The sequence below is a fragment of the Stegodyphus dumicola genome, chromosome 12 (assembly GCF_044657685.1).
Source record: "Stegodyphus dumicola isolate Sdum_Otavi_A_Nest chromosome 12, ASM4465768v1".
Taxonomy (NCBI): Eukaryota; Metazoa; Arthropoda; class Arachnida; order Araneae; family Eresidae; genus Stegodyphus; species Stegodyphus dumicola.
The window spans coordinates 81636091-81653922 of record NC_140779.1 but is presented as its reverse complement, the minus strand read 5'-3'; the positions used below and the strand labels follow the sequence as shown (position 1 = coordinate 81653922).

Below are 17832 nucleotides of genomic sequence, written 5' to 3'. Positions count from 1 at the left end.
AATGATTTTTCTTAATTTTTACGTTAATGTATGTATCTAATTATCTTTTATATTCAACGCAATTAATATATTTAGTTTTAACGTATTTATTCATTTAGTTTTTAATTTTTTTTTGCACTTTAATGGAACTTTGTATATATAATTATTATTGTTTAATTTAATGATTAATGATACTACGTATTTAATTTGTAAATATTTTTTTTCTTAATTTTTACTTTCTTTCATTTTAAGTTTTCATAACACTATAGATATTTTAGTATAGTGTTACTTTTTGGCCCCTTGGAAAACTTATGGAAAGCTTACATAAAGCTATGTATAAGTTTTCCTGTTCTAAATTTTCGAGACTGTCGATAGGCAGTTAACTGCACCGGGTGGTGGTGGGTACAATCCTAAAAAAATATAATTTATTTTTACCTTTTTCTTGCCAATAAGGAACTAGAGATCATGGGGCAGTGCTCTAAAGCAAGCAACCATAGTACTACCCTATGATCTCTTTTTGTTACAGATTCGAATTCTTATCTGCTGCGCCTCTGCTTACTCCGCCTCCGCAATTCGCCGGCGAGCTTGTCCAGTGCCTCCTAGATCTAGGAGGCACTGGCTTGCTGCGCACTGCGCCTGCGTGTTTGAGATCCTGTTGCTGAACCGGCTGTCAAATAACATGGTCAATTAAGCACATGAGGATTGTGCCTTCTAAAAGGTAATTTTAAATTATTTTGCGAAGCCGTGTTGATGGTGGCGGGTGTTGAAGTCCCTTGCTTTCAGGATAAAAACTGTGACGGTGCGCTAATATACACTCGAGTTACAGTGGAACCTCGAGATACAAGCACCTCTATATACGAGAAATTCGAGATGCGAGGAAAACATAAGCGAAAAATTCGTCTCTAAATACGAGCATTGATTCGAGTAACAAGCAACGAGCGTTGGTATGCGTGGCGCGTTTCCCGATCCGGCTCGACTCGGGAAATCCCCTCGTCAAATCACTCGGTGTTCTTTGATCTACGTGTTTGTGCGCTTGTGAGTTAATCTTTTTTACATTTAATGTGAAAATAATTATTTCACGATGCTTCCTAAGATAGTGCTGCAAAGAAAAAGGAAGGAAGTCATGGCCGTTGAAATTAAGAAAGAAATCATAGATAACCATAAGGCGGGGTGTAAGAATGATGGAATTGGCGAAGACTTACGACCGTTCGACATCGACGATCTGTATTATTCTGAAGAAGAAGGAAGAAATTAAGAAACTTAAATGTGGCCGAAGAAGTTACTGTTACATCCAAGCACCGTCCATCAAAACACCTAGAAGATGTATAGAAGCTGTTTTTGGTGTGGATGAACGAGAAGCATTTAAGGCGCTTCGGTGTCGTAAGCTATCATTTGTGCTGAGGCTATCTGTACTTGGACCTTCTCCAAAAAACACCAGGTACGTCGACTGAAGATGAGGATGGTAAGGAGATTTTTGGCTGCGGAACGGATTAACTGGATTTCCATTATTTTCAATGAAGTTTGTGTCTAGATACGATAAATTCTCTATACGAGCTCAATGCTGAAACGAATTAAACTCGTATCTCAAGGATCCACTGTATAATGATCATTAAAGAGCCAATGAAAGCGAACTTTATAGGAAGCGATCCAAAGAATGGTGTCCGAAAATCGGGATGGGGAGGGATTATTAACACAAGAGCCCATAGATACATCAGATACCTAAGGAATCAATCATCACTGCAATTTATACGTTTGAGTGTATAATTAGGTAAGTAAATGCTGAAGTAATAAAAATTCGTATTTAGAAGTCTTCAGTTAATTTCATTTATTCTGTGAATAAAATGTATAAGACTGAGCAAAACGGATTGCGTTGAAACCTTTTATGATCACCACCTCTGAAAGTAACTAGATATTCCTCAAATCATGAACAGCATCTGTTAGGAAAAAATAATCGTTATTAAACATCACTTTTATAAAGCGATAACCCCAAAAGAAGACCAAAATCCTGTAAAGCAAGAAGGGTGAGAGAGTATCTTAAGGAAATTTTGCCGTATCTGCTGCATTTATTGCATCTTTTGTGGATATATATGCATAATCATTTGTAGCAATTAATTTAAGAAACGCGAAAAAAAATTAAAAATTAAAAGCGAGTAAATAAATCAACAGCATTCTTAAATTTATTCGATTTCGGATGACTGATGTTCTTCTATAAGATTTTAAGTCTGCAGTTATCATGTGCTGCAATATTTAATAATGCATCTCTAATAGATAATCTAATACAATTTAAAAATTGTTTTTTTTAATTAGCTTTTATTTAAAATTGATGTGATAATTAATGCACTAAAAGGAAGAAAATATCATATAATTTAATGGAAAATAGTAAATTAAATAATTCTATTGCCTGAATTCATTTGCATTTTTATTTAGCGAATAGTGAAAGCGGAAGGGGCGTCCATGTTAAATTTAAGAAGATAATCGCATTTGGCACTGCTATTAAATTTATACAGAATTGTAAAAGATAATCGCTTATACATTTGACAATGCAATTAAATTAATACATTAAAGACATGGGTGCATTATGCAACTGAAGAAACAAAAGAGCGATCTAAACATTCACACTCCCCTACTCCAACAGTTCAAGCGGACGTTCTCCACCAAAACGTTTATGGCTACAGAATTTGGGGACCGAAAAGGTGTTCTCTTGTGGTGGAATTTATGCCCCGTGGCACAACCATCACTGCAGCGTCATACTGCATGATTCTTCTTGAACGTCTTCGAAGGGCAATTCAGAAAAAGAGAAGAGGAATATTGTCGTCAGGTATTGTTCTTATTCATGTCGTCAGGTATTGTCCTTATTTATGGAGGTTCTTTGTTTCATCTGCGACGCCGCACACTGCAGGTGAAACAAGGGTGGCGTCTGGAATGTGGTCAAGAAGGGGACTTTGATGTTAATTGCATGGAGGTAGGAAGTAAGATGGAGTCGCCCTAAACAAGTTTCTCCGTACCCTGCTCTGAAGCACCGGCGATCCCTACGTGGTGACCAAAACATTGGGTCATTTACCATTGAGTTCTATGGGATTTGACGCGTTCGGGTGTAAATATTTTGTAATTACATCGCAAATATTCATATAAATGTATATATTTTCTTTTTCTACAACACTTCAGAGTCCTAAGTATGTGAAAACAACATATTTTTAAACAACATTTCATTCTGAACGGAATTAAATGCTATACTTTTCACAGGACAGTTTTCTCAGAATGGTTTAATTTGAATGAAATATTTTCACAAGTTTTCGTTAATTACATTAGAAAAAAAAATTAAGGTAATTCGATTTTATTCGGTTAAGGTACAAAAATTAAGATCAAAGTTTATTGTATTATTAATATTAAAATTATGCATTATTTCTTTTCTATTTATAGAGCTTCTTCCTAAAATACTTTCTTAAATATTACATGATTTTCTGACTTCTTTTAAATCGAAAAATGTAAGTCAATTTATAATTAATGCTCTATTCGGTTCATTTTAAATTAGAGAATTATTAGGAATTAGCGAAATACTTTAAATAAGTATTTCGATAATTCCTAATAATTAAATAGGTATTAAATAGTATTTGACTTTCTCTGAACATTTCTGAAAGGGATTTTTAAGTATTATTTAAAACTTGTAACTGAGTTATTATAAAATGTAAATAGTAATTCTTAATAATTCTTTTAATTATACTTATCAGATTTTTTTTTACCCTTCATTTCAACAATACATATTCCAAAACTCTTTATTACGTTCTTAAGTGCGCATCTCATAGCATTTGCTTTACAATACCTTTTAACAGATTGCTTTCCAATACGAACAATTCTTGCTTAAATAGTTTTATAACGTATTTGTCAACAGGATTTCAATTTATGTTTACAATTCAATATTAAAGTTATTATTTATTTAGATAACATTTATAATCATTATAAATTAGATACATTTAATCATTAGATTTCTTCACAGTACTTTCACAGTTGTTTATAAGTGAATAAATTCTTCATTTCAAATACATTTATAAATAATTTAATGAATATTTAAGTATTTTGTCAAAGGCAGATACATGCTTTTTGCAAGCACATGCATAAATACCCATACATATTTCCTATTTATCATTTCCGGCATGTGCAAATCTTTAATTTCTGTGCATTCACTATATTTTTCGTGTAAAGTAATTTACAGTAATTTAGCATACACCCGAAAGTTTTACATAAAAAATATATATGAATATAATTTGAATGAAAATTATAAGTATTATTTTTAATACCCACTCAAAAGTCAGTTTTTCTTCAAAATTCCTTCACGATGGCATCTCTCTCTTTAGGCAGATAGCCCTTGCATGCGTTACTCTATTTAATAAAAACTTAATCTGACCTATGCGCCTAATTACAAATATTTTAACATACATAATTTTATGTTTACATTTAGCCATCAAGTTTCAAACTTTTCAAATCTTCTAGAAAATAAATTTTGGCAGATCTCTTTTAGTAATTTTCTTAAAATCTATATTTTTGTAGTGCAACAGCTTAGAATTTTATAAAACAAATTCATAATCAAAATCGCTGTTGTTAGTTATCGAAAAATAACCAAGATGTGATTTTTGTGTAAATGTCAGTAAACTATACAAATTGCTATTATCCATCACACTATGAATGTTTCTTTCATGCGAGAGTGTCCCTTTTTCGATTTCTATGGAACTGTCGTGTGTCGAAATACTATCAGAATCTTGTCAAGCAAGCTTCTGAATGTAAACAAAGAACACCCCGTCTGGTGACCCAAGCTTCAAAGCAGTGCTTCACTTCTAGCGCGGAATGGCCCCTCCTCCCTTTTCTACCTCCATAGTTAATTGCGAAGGGAAAAATAAACAGGTGCGTTGGATCATAAGGTGAGATATATTGTAAAAGAAAAGTGTTTTTAGGTCTCATTCAGTATCAGTATATCAGGAACAAAAACTTGAATTGAGCTACAGAGTTCTCCTCTATTCTTCATTGTAATAAGTCAGTAATGTATACAAGGAGGTACATGGTACTAGAATGGAGACAAATTATATATAATGCGAAAAGTTTTGAAGTGCTCTCTTTTGTATTTATTAAACAGTTTAATCAGAAATATCTTTTAAGAAATTTCTTACGGTCATAAATTTTATTCGATTGTGAAAATCAATTTTGTCTCTTAGAGATGTCTAAAATACTTGCTGTTTCGTTTCACGTTATACTGTTTTAAAGTACCATATCATGAAACATTCGTCTATATCGCAAATTATGAGTTGCGTTCTTTGAGTATAAGCTCTTTAACGTATCTTTCAAACTATAACAACGCATTGTTTTTCATTTCCAACAAGTGAGTGAGTTAAAAACAATTACAGATACTTCTCATGTATATTGCCTGATGAAATTTTCTCAAATATCAAGAAATAATTGATTTTATTTCCTTTGTTCTTTCATATTATAATAGTTTATTGCTTATCAGTACAAAAACTAATGTAATTTGTATCAGTACAAAAACTGTGTAATTAATAAATACGCTTTTTAATAAAATAGTACATAAACATATCAGTAATAAAGTATTTATAACTATTTTTACTAATAGTTTCTAGAAATATCCATATCCTTAATGTAATTAATGAAAGCCATTTGAAACCAAAATAGGATTTGCATCAGTAAATTATAGTTAAGAATAATGGCCCCGTTGTTCTGAATATTATTGGAATAATTTAAAGATTAAATCCGATAGTATCTTAAGATGGTTTTGCAGTTGGAAAACAAGAATATAACTCATTTTGATTCACCTTTCTTTTCTTTATGAATGGCGATTATCTGTTTGCCATACACGTGATCAAATAGGAAGTAAGTGTTTAATTCATAAGACAGCATTAAGTATTGATTAACATTTCCTATAACTATTTTTAATGAAGGCTTCTTTAGAGCAACCCCCTTAATTTTGACTCGCAGCTTTTATTTTTAGGCCAGGATATGAGCATAGAATCTACCTTTAAACAATGGGATTTTTTTTAAACACTGTGGCATGACAACACCTAGTAATAATAGTTTTAGCGTCACTAAAAATCATTTTCTGGGTTCCCATATTTATTTTTTTCCAAGTGATATTAAAAGTTGCAATTGACGAGTACAAGCAATACATAATGCATATATGTATAGCGTAAGTATACCATAAAGGAAAATGAAGCTGATCGACTAATATTGAACTCAGGTTAGAACCCTATAAAGAGAGGTTTATTCTCCACTGTGATTTTCATTTAGCGATCGATGAGACCTTGGGGGGGGGGGGGAAAGTAACCTACGTATTATATCCATTTTAAATAAAACATAAAAGCTTTGATTAAAATATTTTTACTTTATTTTCTGTTGTTTAGCTCAGTTGCGTTATTCATGATGAAATTTTTTGTAATTTTTAAAACATAAGCAATAAATTATGAGAAAAATATGAAATAAAAGAAAAATAACTGTACGTCGTTTAGAGAATGAAAAAAAATCGCTTTGAATATTCAGTTTCCGAAATCTGATGCAATAACGATGATAAGACGAGCATTTGACTTGAAGCTAAAACGAATATCTCTGATTCGTCATTAAATGAGCCAAGATTGTAAACTCTAAAGCAAATTTCCGCAAGAAACGCTTTTTCTCCCTTCTGCTTCAGATCAACGCATTTAAAAAAAAAAAAAAAAATTGAAAATCGCTCAGTCTTAAAGATCGAGTAGTTTTCAAAAATTAAGATAAAAGTTGCATTTAAGATTCCCATCCCCCGCTCTAATTCGTTGATGCCAACAGTAAAATTCAGCTATGCTTAGTTTGTTCGTTAAACGAAGATATGTGAGAAAAATCATTTGAACATTAAATAAAAAAAATCTAAATCGAATTTTGAAAAAAAAAAAAAAAAAAAAAAAAAAATTGCTCTACCACAATGCATTGTCATCCACAAGAGTGTGTACCAAATTTCAGCTCGATTTCTTATCAGGAAGTATGCTGAAAATTGACAAAATTCCCTCTGTCATATCGAGTGAAACACGATAACTAATAGCCTTAAAATGTTCAAGTGATTTTAAAGCCAGATAACATTTAGTCACATTAGACCATCTACTTAGTTAGTTCGATTATTTTTATCAATGTATCAAAGTAAAAAAAATGAATATATTTAGAAAATCCTTTTTTTTTTTTTTTTTTAAATACGAAAATGAGAGCAATTTTACATACAGCTTTAGGCGCATATTTTGTAAGGAGTTATGTCTTCTCTTCGTACGTGCTGTCAAGACAATAAGTGATTAGTATGTCCAACTGGTAACTGGAAAATCATGGTTCGAATCCTGGCGAGAGCACCATAATATCTCATATTTCCTCTTTCGAAAATTTCTTCTGATGTTTGGTAACATCCAAATTAAATTGCGGACGATACCTTATCACCACATAGGTAAGGTCCACTAGGTCTCCTGTCTCTCCCTAGACGACTTTTAAGTGAGGACTAATGTAAGTAATTATCGCATGCTCTTACGTGTGCCCTTATGGTGCAAGTCATTAGCCGTATGGACTACCGTATTCGAAGATCCAGCAAGAACGTTGTTTATTTTTTCTGTTTCCTGGTCCGGAGTGTCTAAGGGTCTCTAAATGGCGAAGTCGGTCGATTAGTGGTGAACATATTAACTGTGTTTTAAATGTGTATCCCAACTTAAGCTCATCCAGCTAAAGTTGCTCGACTGGGTCTTGTGCCTTTCGTATGCCGCCCTTTAAGTCGGCGAGAATGTAAAGAATTACTGCTTGTGTGTGTGTGCTGTCATAGTGTAAGACGTGCTAGCTGGACCAACTGTTAGCGGCCATAGTTGAATCCCGAATGAGACACTTCGGAAAAAACCTGACAATCTCTAATTATTTACCTAAAATTCCTTCAAGTTAATTTTCATTTTAAATTCCAATTTGCTTTTCTATCAGTACTTTTTTTTAATTGCAATGAGAATTCCTTATGACAAATAATTTAATCATATGCTTAAGTCTGGCTGACTGTAACTGTGAACTCTATTTTGCATTTATGAAGTATTTTAGCATAAAACAGTCCGATAAAGAAATCGCGTAATATTTGAAAAATCGGAGGAGTAGATTTGAGAAAAATTAGATTATAAATTACTTCTTTTGAAAATTTATAAGAACACTGGCGAGCAATCAATTCAAAGATTTAAAAAAAATTAAAACCGCAAAATGGAATTTTGTAATTTATCGTGTTTTGTCTGGTTTCGTTAGACTAGAAACTTACAGAAAATTAGTCAAATCGTTGCAATCGTGGAAAGTAAAAAAAAAAAACATATGCCAAAGTACAAGTTTTGACCTTTTCTTGCTCGGACTTTACTCTTTAGATATTTATTAATTTTATTCGGAAAGTTCATGAAGTAAACTGTGATATCTAATAAAGAATAACAAGTAATGGTTGACCAGTAAATCTGTCAAGTTTATGTAGTGGTGCCATCTAGTAGTTAGTGAATGAAAAGAAACTTTCTACATCAAAACGTTTATGAGTATGGTCGCAAGAGTTTTTATATAAAATGGGTTTAGCTTTTAACTTTCCCGGCTTTTTATCTTTGCTAATGAAAGTATTGCCCATTAACAAAAAAAAAAAAAAAATTACTGAATAAATGAAACAAAAATTACGCAAATTATTTACACCTCCAAAATAATTTGCACACTTGTGATTTTCAACATAATTTGTATTATGAAATTGAAATTTTATTTGACCCGAATTATCTGTAGGCATTTTTATTAAGATTCAGTTGAGGTTTAATTGGTTAATATTTGTATTTAAATTTGTTTTTCATTAATAAATAGTGCACTCTTAAGTTTATCCAATTTTATTTTCACGATATTTAAAAGACTAGTTAGCAAAATGTTTTCTTCCGTACTCAGGATTTTCTGAGTATAAAAGTGAAAGATATTTTCGAAATAAAAGTAGAGGAAGCGGAAAACATTTATCTAATTAAATATTAATTTTTCTTTTAACATTTGCAGAATTCTAATTCTACATTTATAGGATTTTTTGAAATTTATTTATTTGAATTTCAATTTTTGCTATTTGTGAAAAATTGGTTCTAAATATCTTTCTTTATGTATTTATGGATCAATTTTCAGAGGCATAATGCGCGAAAAGTCTTGAAATGATTTTAGATTTTCTTTATAATTTTTTTTGAATTTTTTTTATGTAATTAAATGTTAATATATTTATTTCAAAATCATATTAGAAACAGTTTAATAACCGTTATCATATATTATAAAGCAAATTTTTATCTTTTTTGAAGTAGCGTCGTCGCGCAGGGCGAAAAATTATCGGAAATTTCAGGTTTTATCCGCGAGAATGAGAGTATGGAATGAGATTTTAATGGAGAAACGTAGTTTCGCAAACAAAGAAGAGTTCAGCAATTTCTGACCGCAATGCCCTGCGGATATAATTTTAGCTGTCACTCAGAATGCTAGAGAAGAAAAAAATTTCCGCGATAACAATGTGAGAACGAAAGTAAGACTTTGCACATGTGACAATTTTCGCGTCCCGGATTTGGTTATATCGTTCAAAAGTTTGCAGAAATTCTGTAGTAGGAAGTCATTAGGGTTGTAATGTACCAAAGAACCTTGAATGTGCACGATCAAGGTGGTCACTTTTAGTACTTTCGGCAACGAAAAATTTTCCCTCTCATAACTTCATTGCTCATCTTGGAGAATGCGCAAGACTTCAAATCCTTTTATGACAAGCCTTTGCCATGTGGGTACAAGCCTCCGTAATTGGTAGTACGTCCTGTAAAAGCAGCTGGAAGATCTGGCATTTGAATTCCGGCGAGACCGAAGCTGATTTTTCGTGTTTCTTGCATCGGAAAGCCTAATAGACTGAACAAATTGTAAATGAAGGCAGAAATTTAGACATGAACACGATAGTAACGTATGCGAATGCCATAGCATAGAATGCAGGAAGAGAAGGTTTTGAAGCAGGAAATGAAAATATATATATATAAGAAATGATTTGATTCCATGATCATCATCAGTTGACCCTGGAGGAGCTGTAAGACTGTATCACAAATAAATCTGAACAAAGAAGGAGCGTTAGAAGATTTAAGTGGGAGTATTAGAAGCTCTTAAAAAGAAAATTTCTCAACAAAATTTTTTATTTATTTATTTTTTTTTTTTTCTTTAGAAGGGAAATTAACTAATCGTGTTTTTGAATTTGAATTTATTATGAAAAAGAGACTAAAGATTAAAAGAGGCTTTTAAAATTTTTCTGGAGCCCAACAAGAGTTATGTAAGACTGGGGGAGGGGGATGATAAACAAAATCAAATAAAAATGTTATTATGTTAATGACCTATGCTTAAATTTTTTTGAATTAATTTACATTATTAAATCTAAATAAAACTGTTTAAATAACCATATCTGTTTATTTGTACCGCTTTCATTTCGATTGAAATTACTTAAGCATGAACAATTAATATTGATTAAACTCATTATTTTCTAAGTTTTCATATTCACACTATCCATGGTTTCGCTATTCGTGGATTAGAGAAAGATCCTAACCCCAGGCGGATAACGAGAGATTACTATATCTGTATTCGACCACGAATAATGCAAGTCTTGATTATTCTTGGTATTAGGCTTACTCAGAAATGTGAAATTTAACCGTATTGGAGGTCCTAGGTGCGGCCATCAGTTGCTTCTTTCAGGTGAAAAATTGTCTTTTATTTTCACATTATATTGTAATAAATTCAAAATATCTGGGGGGGGGTAAATTTTGTTCATTCTCTGCATAGTATTGTATGTATATAATTTTGTTTCCAGATATGTTATACGTAATTTGTTTTGCATACGCGATGAATTTTTGTTGCTTCGAAATTCGGTAATTTGAAATTTCGGTTAACTCAAACAAAAATTAAATTCTCAGTTAAGAAATAATGATTTCAGTAATTAGTTCTGGATTTAAATTCCCGAATAACCCCAATAATTTGAACAGTTTTGTTAGTCTGTATGAGTTTGCATTAAGAGGAATCCAATGTCGTAATTTCTCAGCACTGTGCCGAGTAATATTTTGATTAAAGTTTGAATTTTCGATTCAAAATGCCTTCATCTGTAGTCAAATCTTTCTATTTCGTTTAGTGGGGTCTTGAATTATCGGATTAATCAAGAAGTTATGCTGAGTCGAGATAAAGCACTCGCTCTTACCCCCCCACACACACACACCCCACCCCGAAAAGAAAAAGTATGCCGTAATCAAGAATGTGGTCTCGATTATTTTCTATAGACTCTGTCCATTTTTAGGGAACTTTTCGATCCTGTTTTTGGAAGAATTCTTGTGGCTTTGCCATAAAATATTCATTTATTACATCTGTTGTTTGCTGTGGATATTTTTATCGTTAAGAAAATTCTTTAGTGACTTGAGTAGGTTATTTGCTATTAAGAAACCCCTGCAGCGCTCTTAGAAGGTAATCTGACATTAAGACAATCTTATGACTCTTAACTAAACAGGTGAAAATCAGTAGTACAGTAAAGAGGCAGTAAGTGGACTCAAGCGGACAAGAAAGAATTTCCCATCATAAAGCATTACAATTTTATTGCATCATTCTTGCTGCGTGGGATTTAAGAATCACGCCACATCCATTCATTAATACTGGTCGTTTAGTTGTTAAAGCCATTTCAAGTAATCTATCTGATCTCAAAATTTATCTGTATTAATGTTTTAGTTATTGCAACGGTACTAAATAAATCAAATATTCCATATACGATCTATATGCTGAGCAAAATCTTCTCTAAATGCAATCTTGGTCTTATTGTGGGTTTTTGCTTCTCTTTAAGCTTCGGCCAATATGTTTTTAGATCAGTATTAGCGGAAATAATACATTTTAAAACTCTAATCACAGTACATCTTAAGAAAGGCTCCATTTCCTTTCTTGTTATCAAAAGAAGAATTCGAATCAGTTTCCCTTAAAAGGCTCTCCACGATGGCATCGGATTTGGCTGTATCAACGATTTTAGTGCCCTTGATCAGCCAATTTTAGGTCTGTTCTCAAGTTGCCCTAAAATTTTTACTTTGGAACTTCATAAACCACTTTTGTACTGGCATTCACTAGTAGCTTACAGTAAAAAAAAAAAAAAAAAAAAAAATTCTGAATTGCTTTCTCAGCATTTCTATGCAAGTGAAACTCAGCAGAGTTGCGAAAGAAAATGCATGTTTTTCAAGATTGTATTTATCTGTAAGAGTGTCTGTTACAGAATCACTTTAATCTACAGTTGATACACTTAAATTTTGATAAGCCATAATCCTAAATTTCTCTCTATTCAGCCTACAGAACAACTACGTAGAAAGCACTACTATATTTTAGTGTTTGCTTGCTATTACTTACATTTTTTACCCGTAACTTTGCTTAATTGACAGACATTAAGTCAAATTTCTGGATAAGTTTTAATATCCAGTTTAAGACAGCCCACCAGCGGCCGAGCGGTAAAGTCGCTGAACACTGGTAGTTCGGTCCGACGTTCGAATACCGCGAACGGGCTGGCTGCATGGGCGTTTTCGTGGTTTTTCCCCATGTGTAACGTGTATACGAGCCAGTTTCCCTTAGAAAGTCCTCCACGAAGGCATCCCTCCTCTTAGGCAGATAGCCCTAGTGTGCTTTGCCATAATTAAATACACCAATACACCAGTTTAAGACAATTTTACTTAGCTTTTTATCTTTAAACGGTGATGTTTCTTGTTCAGTATTGTAAAAACCAGGACAATTTATGCAGTTTTTTTTCCCTTAAAGAAAACGGATTAAACAACAAAACTATTTCTCAATAACACAAAAAGCAATAACTCCAGGATCAGGGAAATTCGGACTACAGTCCGTACAGATAAAGATCTTTTCTTTTGACCAGACACGTATTTACTGTAAGGTGAGGAAGGAAATTTTATTCTTTCATTTATTCTATTTTACTTAGACAATTGTTTAGTCCCCTCCCCCCAAAAAAAACACTTTGTATTTCTGAAAAAAATCTGATGTGTACACCACATGACTTCCTTGTACGGAGCATTAAATTATACGCATTTTTTCTTGCATTTTATTTAAACTTATTAGATTGAATTAAACCTACTTCGCCGACAGCGCATAAACCACAATAGAATAAATGCCATTCTTTAAAATTCACTTTGTTTACCATAGCGACACTCTGGCGCTAGGTTTACTTAACAGTATTATATTTCGTTCATATTATAACTCAGAATGCACAAAATTTATATCATTTAAAGAATTATCTAACTGCCACATGTTCTATTCAAATACTATAATAAAGCTAGAATTATGTATTAAAGAAATTAAGCAAACAAAACAAAAAAGAAACAGTTTTTCACAGACGATTGAGTATTTCTCATTCAATTAATTCAGTTTTCACTTCGCGACAAGGCAAAAATACATAAAAACTCAAAATATCTGTATTAAAAATTAAAGTAAATTTTAAACGCTTATTTCCTCGAAAAAATTCCAGAAAGGATTAAGCATGATTTAAATAATAAATGAAGGCGTTATCTTTGTTGTTGCGAAGCTAAGTTTCTCTAGATTGGCAACATATCCGCTACTCAGCTGTTTCAAATGTAAACAAGAACAATGGCCGCCATCAAATTAGGCTTAGCGGCACTTAAACAATTTTAAAATTGTTGATAATTCTAAAAATATTGCATACAGATTTACTAAAGGCATAAAACCCTTAACCGGAAGATAAAAACAACATAATTCAATCATTTTTAAAGCAAAAAATGTACAATTTACAAACATATAAGAGTAAAGAAACTGAGATCACTGAGCCGGGTAACAGAGTGGATATATTTATAAATATATTTATATACGGCGCGGCCGATTGAAACCAATTTATATACAAAATTTCAACGTTCTGAGGCTACTCGTTTTTGAGTTACGCGAGATACGTACCTTCGTACAGACGCCGCGAAAAATTCTCTTCAGAATTCATTTTAAAGCAGTTTTTTTAGGTTTTTTGGAGGAAAAGAGTCTTTTATTCTGTCCTTACGTACAGATATCACGCAAAAACATCGTTAAATTGCATTCGAAAGCGGTCAAAGTGGATATTTTCGTTGAAATATGCTTCCTGAAGCTTTTCGTGATTACAATACTTCCTTTTTACTTCATACAAGGAAGTAAAAAGAGTGTAAAATGTACTTTTTTAGGCAGGGCTAAAACAGTGGAACCTCGAGATAACGAGTTTAATTCGTTCCAGCATTGAGCTCGTATAGCGAATTTATCGTACCTAGAAACAAACTTCCCCATTGAAAATAGTGGAAATCCAGTTAATCCGTTCCGCGCCCCCAAAAATCTCATTACTATCTCATATTCAGTAGACGTACCTGGTGTTTTTCGGAGAAGGTCCAAGTACAGATACTTAGCCTTAGCACAAAGGATAGCTTCCGACACCGAATCGCCTTTTAATTGCTTCTCGTTAATGCACACCAACAACAGCTTCTCAACATCTTCTAGGAGTTTTGAACGGTGCTAAGAAATAACTGTAACTCCTTTGGACACATCAAGTTTCTTAATTTCTTCCTTTTTCTTCAGAATAGTGCAGATCGTCGATGTCGAACGGCCGTAAGTCTTTGCCAGTTCCTTCACTCTTACACCAAGCTTATGTTCAACTATGATTTCTTTCTAAATTTCAACGGTCATGGCTTCCTTCTTTATCTTTGCAGCACTATCTGAGGCAGCAATCTTCTTAGGTGTCATCGTGAAATAATTATTTTCAGGTTAAATGTAAAAAATAATTAACTCACAAGCGCACAAACACGTAGATCAAAGAACACTGAGTGATCTGACGAGGGTATTCCCCGAGTTGCCGGATCGGAAAACGGGCCACGCATACCAAAAGCCTGGCTCGTTGCTCATTACTCGAGTCAATGCTCGTATTTAGAGACGAATTTTTCGCTCATACTTTCCTCGTATCTCGAATTTCTCGTATGTAGAGGGGCTCGTATCTCGAGGTTCCAATGTATTTCTAAATTACGTACTTAGCAAACATAATGTGAAGTGTTTCTGAAAATTTACACATTTACCAAATGATATACAATGGTGTATCAGTGATATATGGTGGTATGTTAAGATAGCTGTTCATATAAATGAATAAAATGAAAGAATTTGTGCATCATATTTAATTGCTTGCAATAAGTTATAATTTATTGTGAACGAATAAACATATGCGCATATTTTCTGATCTAAATTAATTTAATATCTTATTTAAAATATATATTATGAAAATTTAGATTTCCGTGTCATTTAAATCACGGAATCAACAAATTTAAACTTTTCCATAATAAATTTGATTTTTCCTTGATATTAAATCAACAAAGAAATTAAAACCATACAAATAAGTTAACAGAAATTGTAATTTTAAATGCTTAGAAAGAAATAAAGTTTAAACTCATTAATTAACAAATTGATTTATTATTATTAACAATTTAATTTAAACTCATTTTGATCAGTTTCCTTTGAACTCTTTCGAAAAGCAAATTGATCAAAATGCATTTATTAAATATATGTTTTTCTACAGGTTAAGAACCTCTCTTCTTTTTCAAGCGGCTCTGTCTTATGCCAGTGACAGTGATCAAGTTATTTTTATATGTCCCTCGCCACTTATGCAAAGGCCATTGCACGTTTCTAGGATGATTGAACCAACTCCTTTGGTCCTTGAATGCATTAAAATGGTGTAAGTAAAATTAAAATTTTTTTAAATAAATTTTCTTTAAAATATCTTGTTGACGTTTTTAAACGAAAATGACGTAAATATTGCGGTATTTCTGTGTAATATAATATTACTTGAAAGTAATGTATTTTTCAAGTGGCCCATCAGAAACCGTGAGGCCCATCAGAAACCGTCATCAGAAAGGTGAGTTATCGTTTTATAACGAATATATATTCGTTTTAAAACGACGTTCTTTCTTCTAAAACGACTTCTTTGGTCTTAATTGCGCTTTTGCAGCTTTTAATTGTTTCAATTAAGTAAATCCAATAAACTACATTTTCATTATTTTTATTCTGAATTCGATACTGATAACATTTATAAGGGGTTAAAGTGTTTTTTTTTTTTTTTTTTTTTTCCTTTTAGTTCCAATATTGACTGAAAACATCCATATTGATTAACATAAGATGTAAAAATTACAGCTAATATTGTAGTAGAATTACAAATGGAATGAAACTAAACATTGCGAGAGGAGCCCAAACTAACACGTCTTCAATCTAACGAGGACTATTAATTATTCACAAAGAAACTGCCCAGCTCTTCTTAATGACTCATCGTGACATCTCCTGAGGAGCTGTGAGAGGGGGACTGTACTCTCCGATTTCGCGGAAACAGGAAGAATTTTAAAAAACATGGAAAGAGGAATCCCGGAAACAGAACTAATTTGTGTGGCTCACGTGTAATTACAAAACAGTTTTAGTCTTGCGATTTTTAGTGCTAATGGAAGATAGTTTTATTTCTGAAATATCTTTGCTTTCTGCCACTCTCCATAGGTGCTTGTCTTAATGTGCATTGCCCTAGGGCTTCATGAATATAGAAGCTAAATCTATCTTTATGTTTGTTATTCTTGAAAAAAACTGGTGTATATAATAATCTTAACCCTTTCATTCCCAATGGGTTATACACTAACTACCAATAAGTATTTGGACACCTATGCAAGTGACGATATCTGCGATCCTAAGGTACGTCACGGACTCCGCCGGTATATATCGTGTAGGAAACAGCATCGGCTTTAGTCGCATGCAAGATGCCTCGCAGTTCGGAGCTCTCTGATTTCGAGAAAGGTATAATTATCATGTATCACAAATGTGGCCGATCCTTAAGGGACATATCTAGCAATCTGAAGTACCCAAAATCGACAGTGTCCTATGTGATTAAGAAGTGGAAGGTGAGCGGTGATTGTCGAAATATGCCCCGAGTCGGCAGACCAGCGAAACTGAGAGATAGAGACCGACGAGTGCTGTCCAGAGAAATTCGGAAGAACCGCACCCAACCGATAGCCCTCATCCGCGAGGAACTAAAACAGGCATCCGGGAGTATTGTTTCAATGAATACCATTCGTAAGGAAACACATCTGCTTGGTTTTCATTGTCGTGCTGCTGCCCATAAGCCTTTGATCACCGCGTCCTACCGCGCTGCTCGGTTAATGTGGTGCAAAGCACATCGATATTGGACCGTAGATCAGTGGGAAAGGGTTCTTTGGAGTGACGAATCAAGGTTCACCCTTTACCGTTCGGATGGCAGGGTCTGGGTCTGGCGTCTACCTGGAGAACGTCTCCTGCCAGAATGCATTGTGCCAACAGTCAAGTTCGGCGGAGGTGAAATTATGATCTGGGGGTGTTTCTCCTGGTATAGGCTGGAACCCTTGGTCCCCATTCATAGTAAGCTCAACCCCGATGCCTACTGCACTATTTTGGATGACAATGTGCTTCCTACGTTGTGGCAGTCTTATGGGTTGGACCCCTGTTACTTTCAGGACGACAATGCCAGTTGTCATGTTTCGACGTTAACCAAGGCTTGGTATGGTGCCAATGAGTTCATTGAATGGACTGGCCTGCCCTGAGTCCAGACCTGAACCCTATCGAGAACCTCTGGGACGAGTTGCATCGCCGAATTCAGGGGTGCACTACCCGTGCAAAATCGGTGAAGGAACTTCTATGTCCTCTCCAAGCCGAGTGGAAGAAAATACCACTAGCTGTCATACAAAGACTTGTGGAAAGTATGCCCCGGAGGGTCTACGCTGTAATTACCTCTCGTGGAGGCTCTATCAACTATTGATTTTGAATAAAGTTAGTTTTTCT

At 33.5% G+C, this 17832-nt stretch overlaps 1 protein-coding gene across 3 annotated transcripts in view; it reads left to right on the top strand.

Annotated features, from left to right (window-relative positions):
- LOC118182672 (uncharacterized) overlaps positions 1 to 17832 on the top strand; it is a 64619-nt gene that overhangs the window by 37376 nt on the left and 9411 nt on the right. For 2 of the 3 annotated variants that reach the window (XM_035352060.2, XM_035352062.2), the window contains exon 2: positions 15563 to 15718. In XM_035352060.2, the coding sequence (XP_035207951.2) occupies positions 15563 to 15718 (156 nt within the window). Of the gene's footprint in view, positions 1 to 8370; positions 8526 to 15562; positions 15719 to 17832 lie in introns of those variants that run through there. The other variant, XM_035352061.2, reaches the window with a different exon arrangement.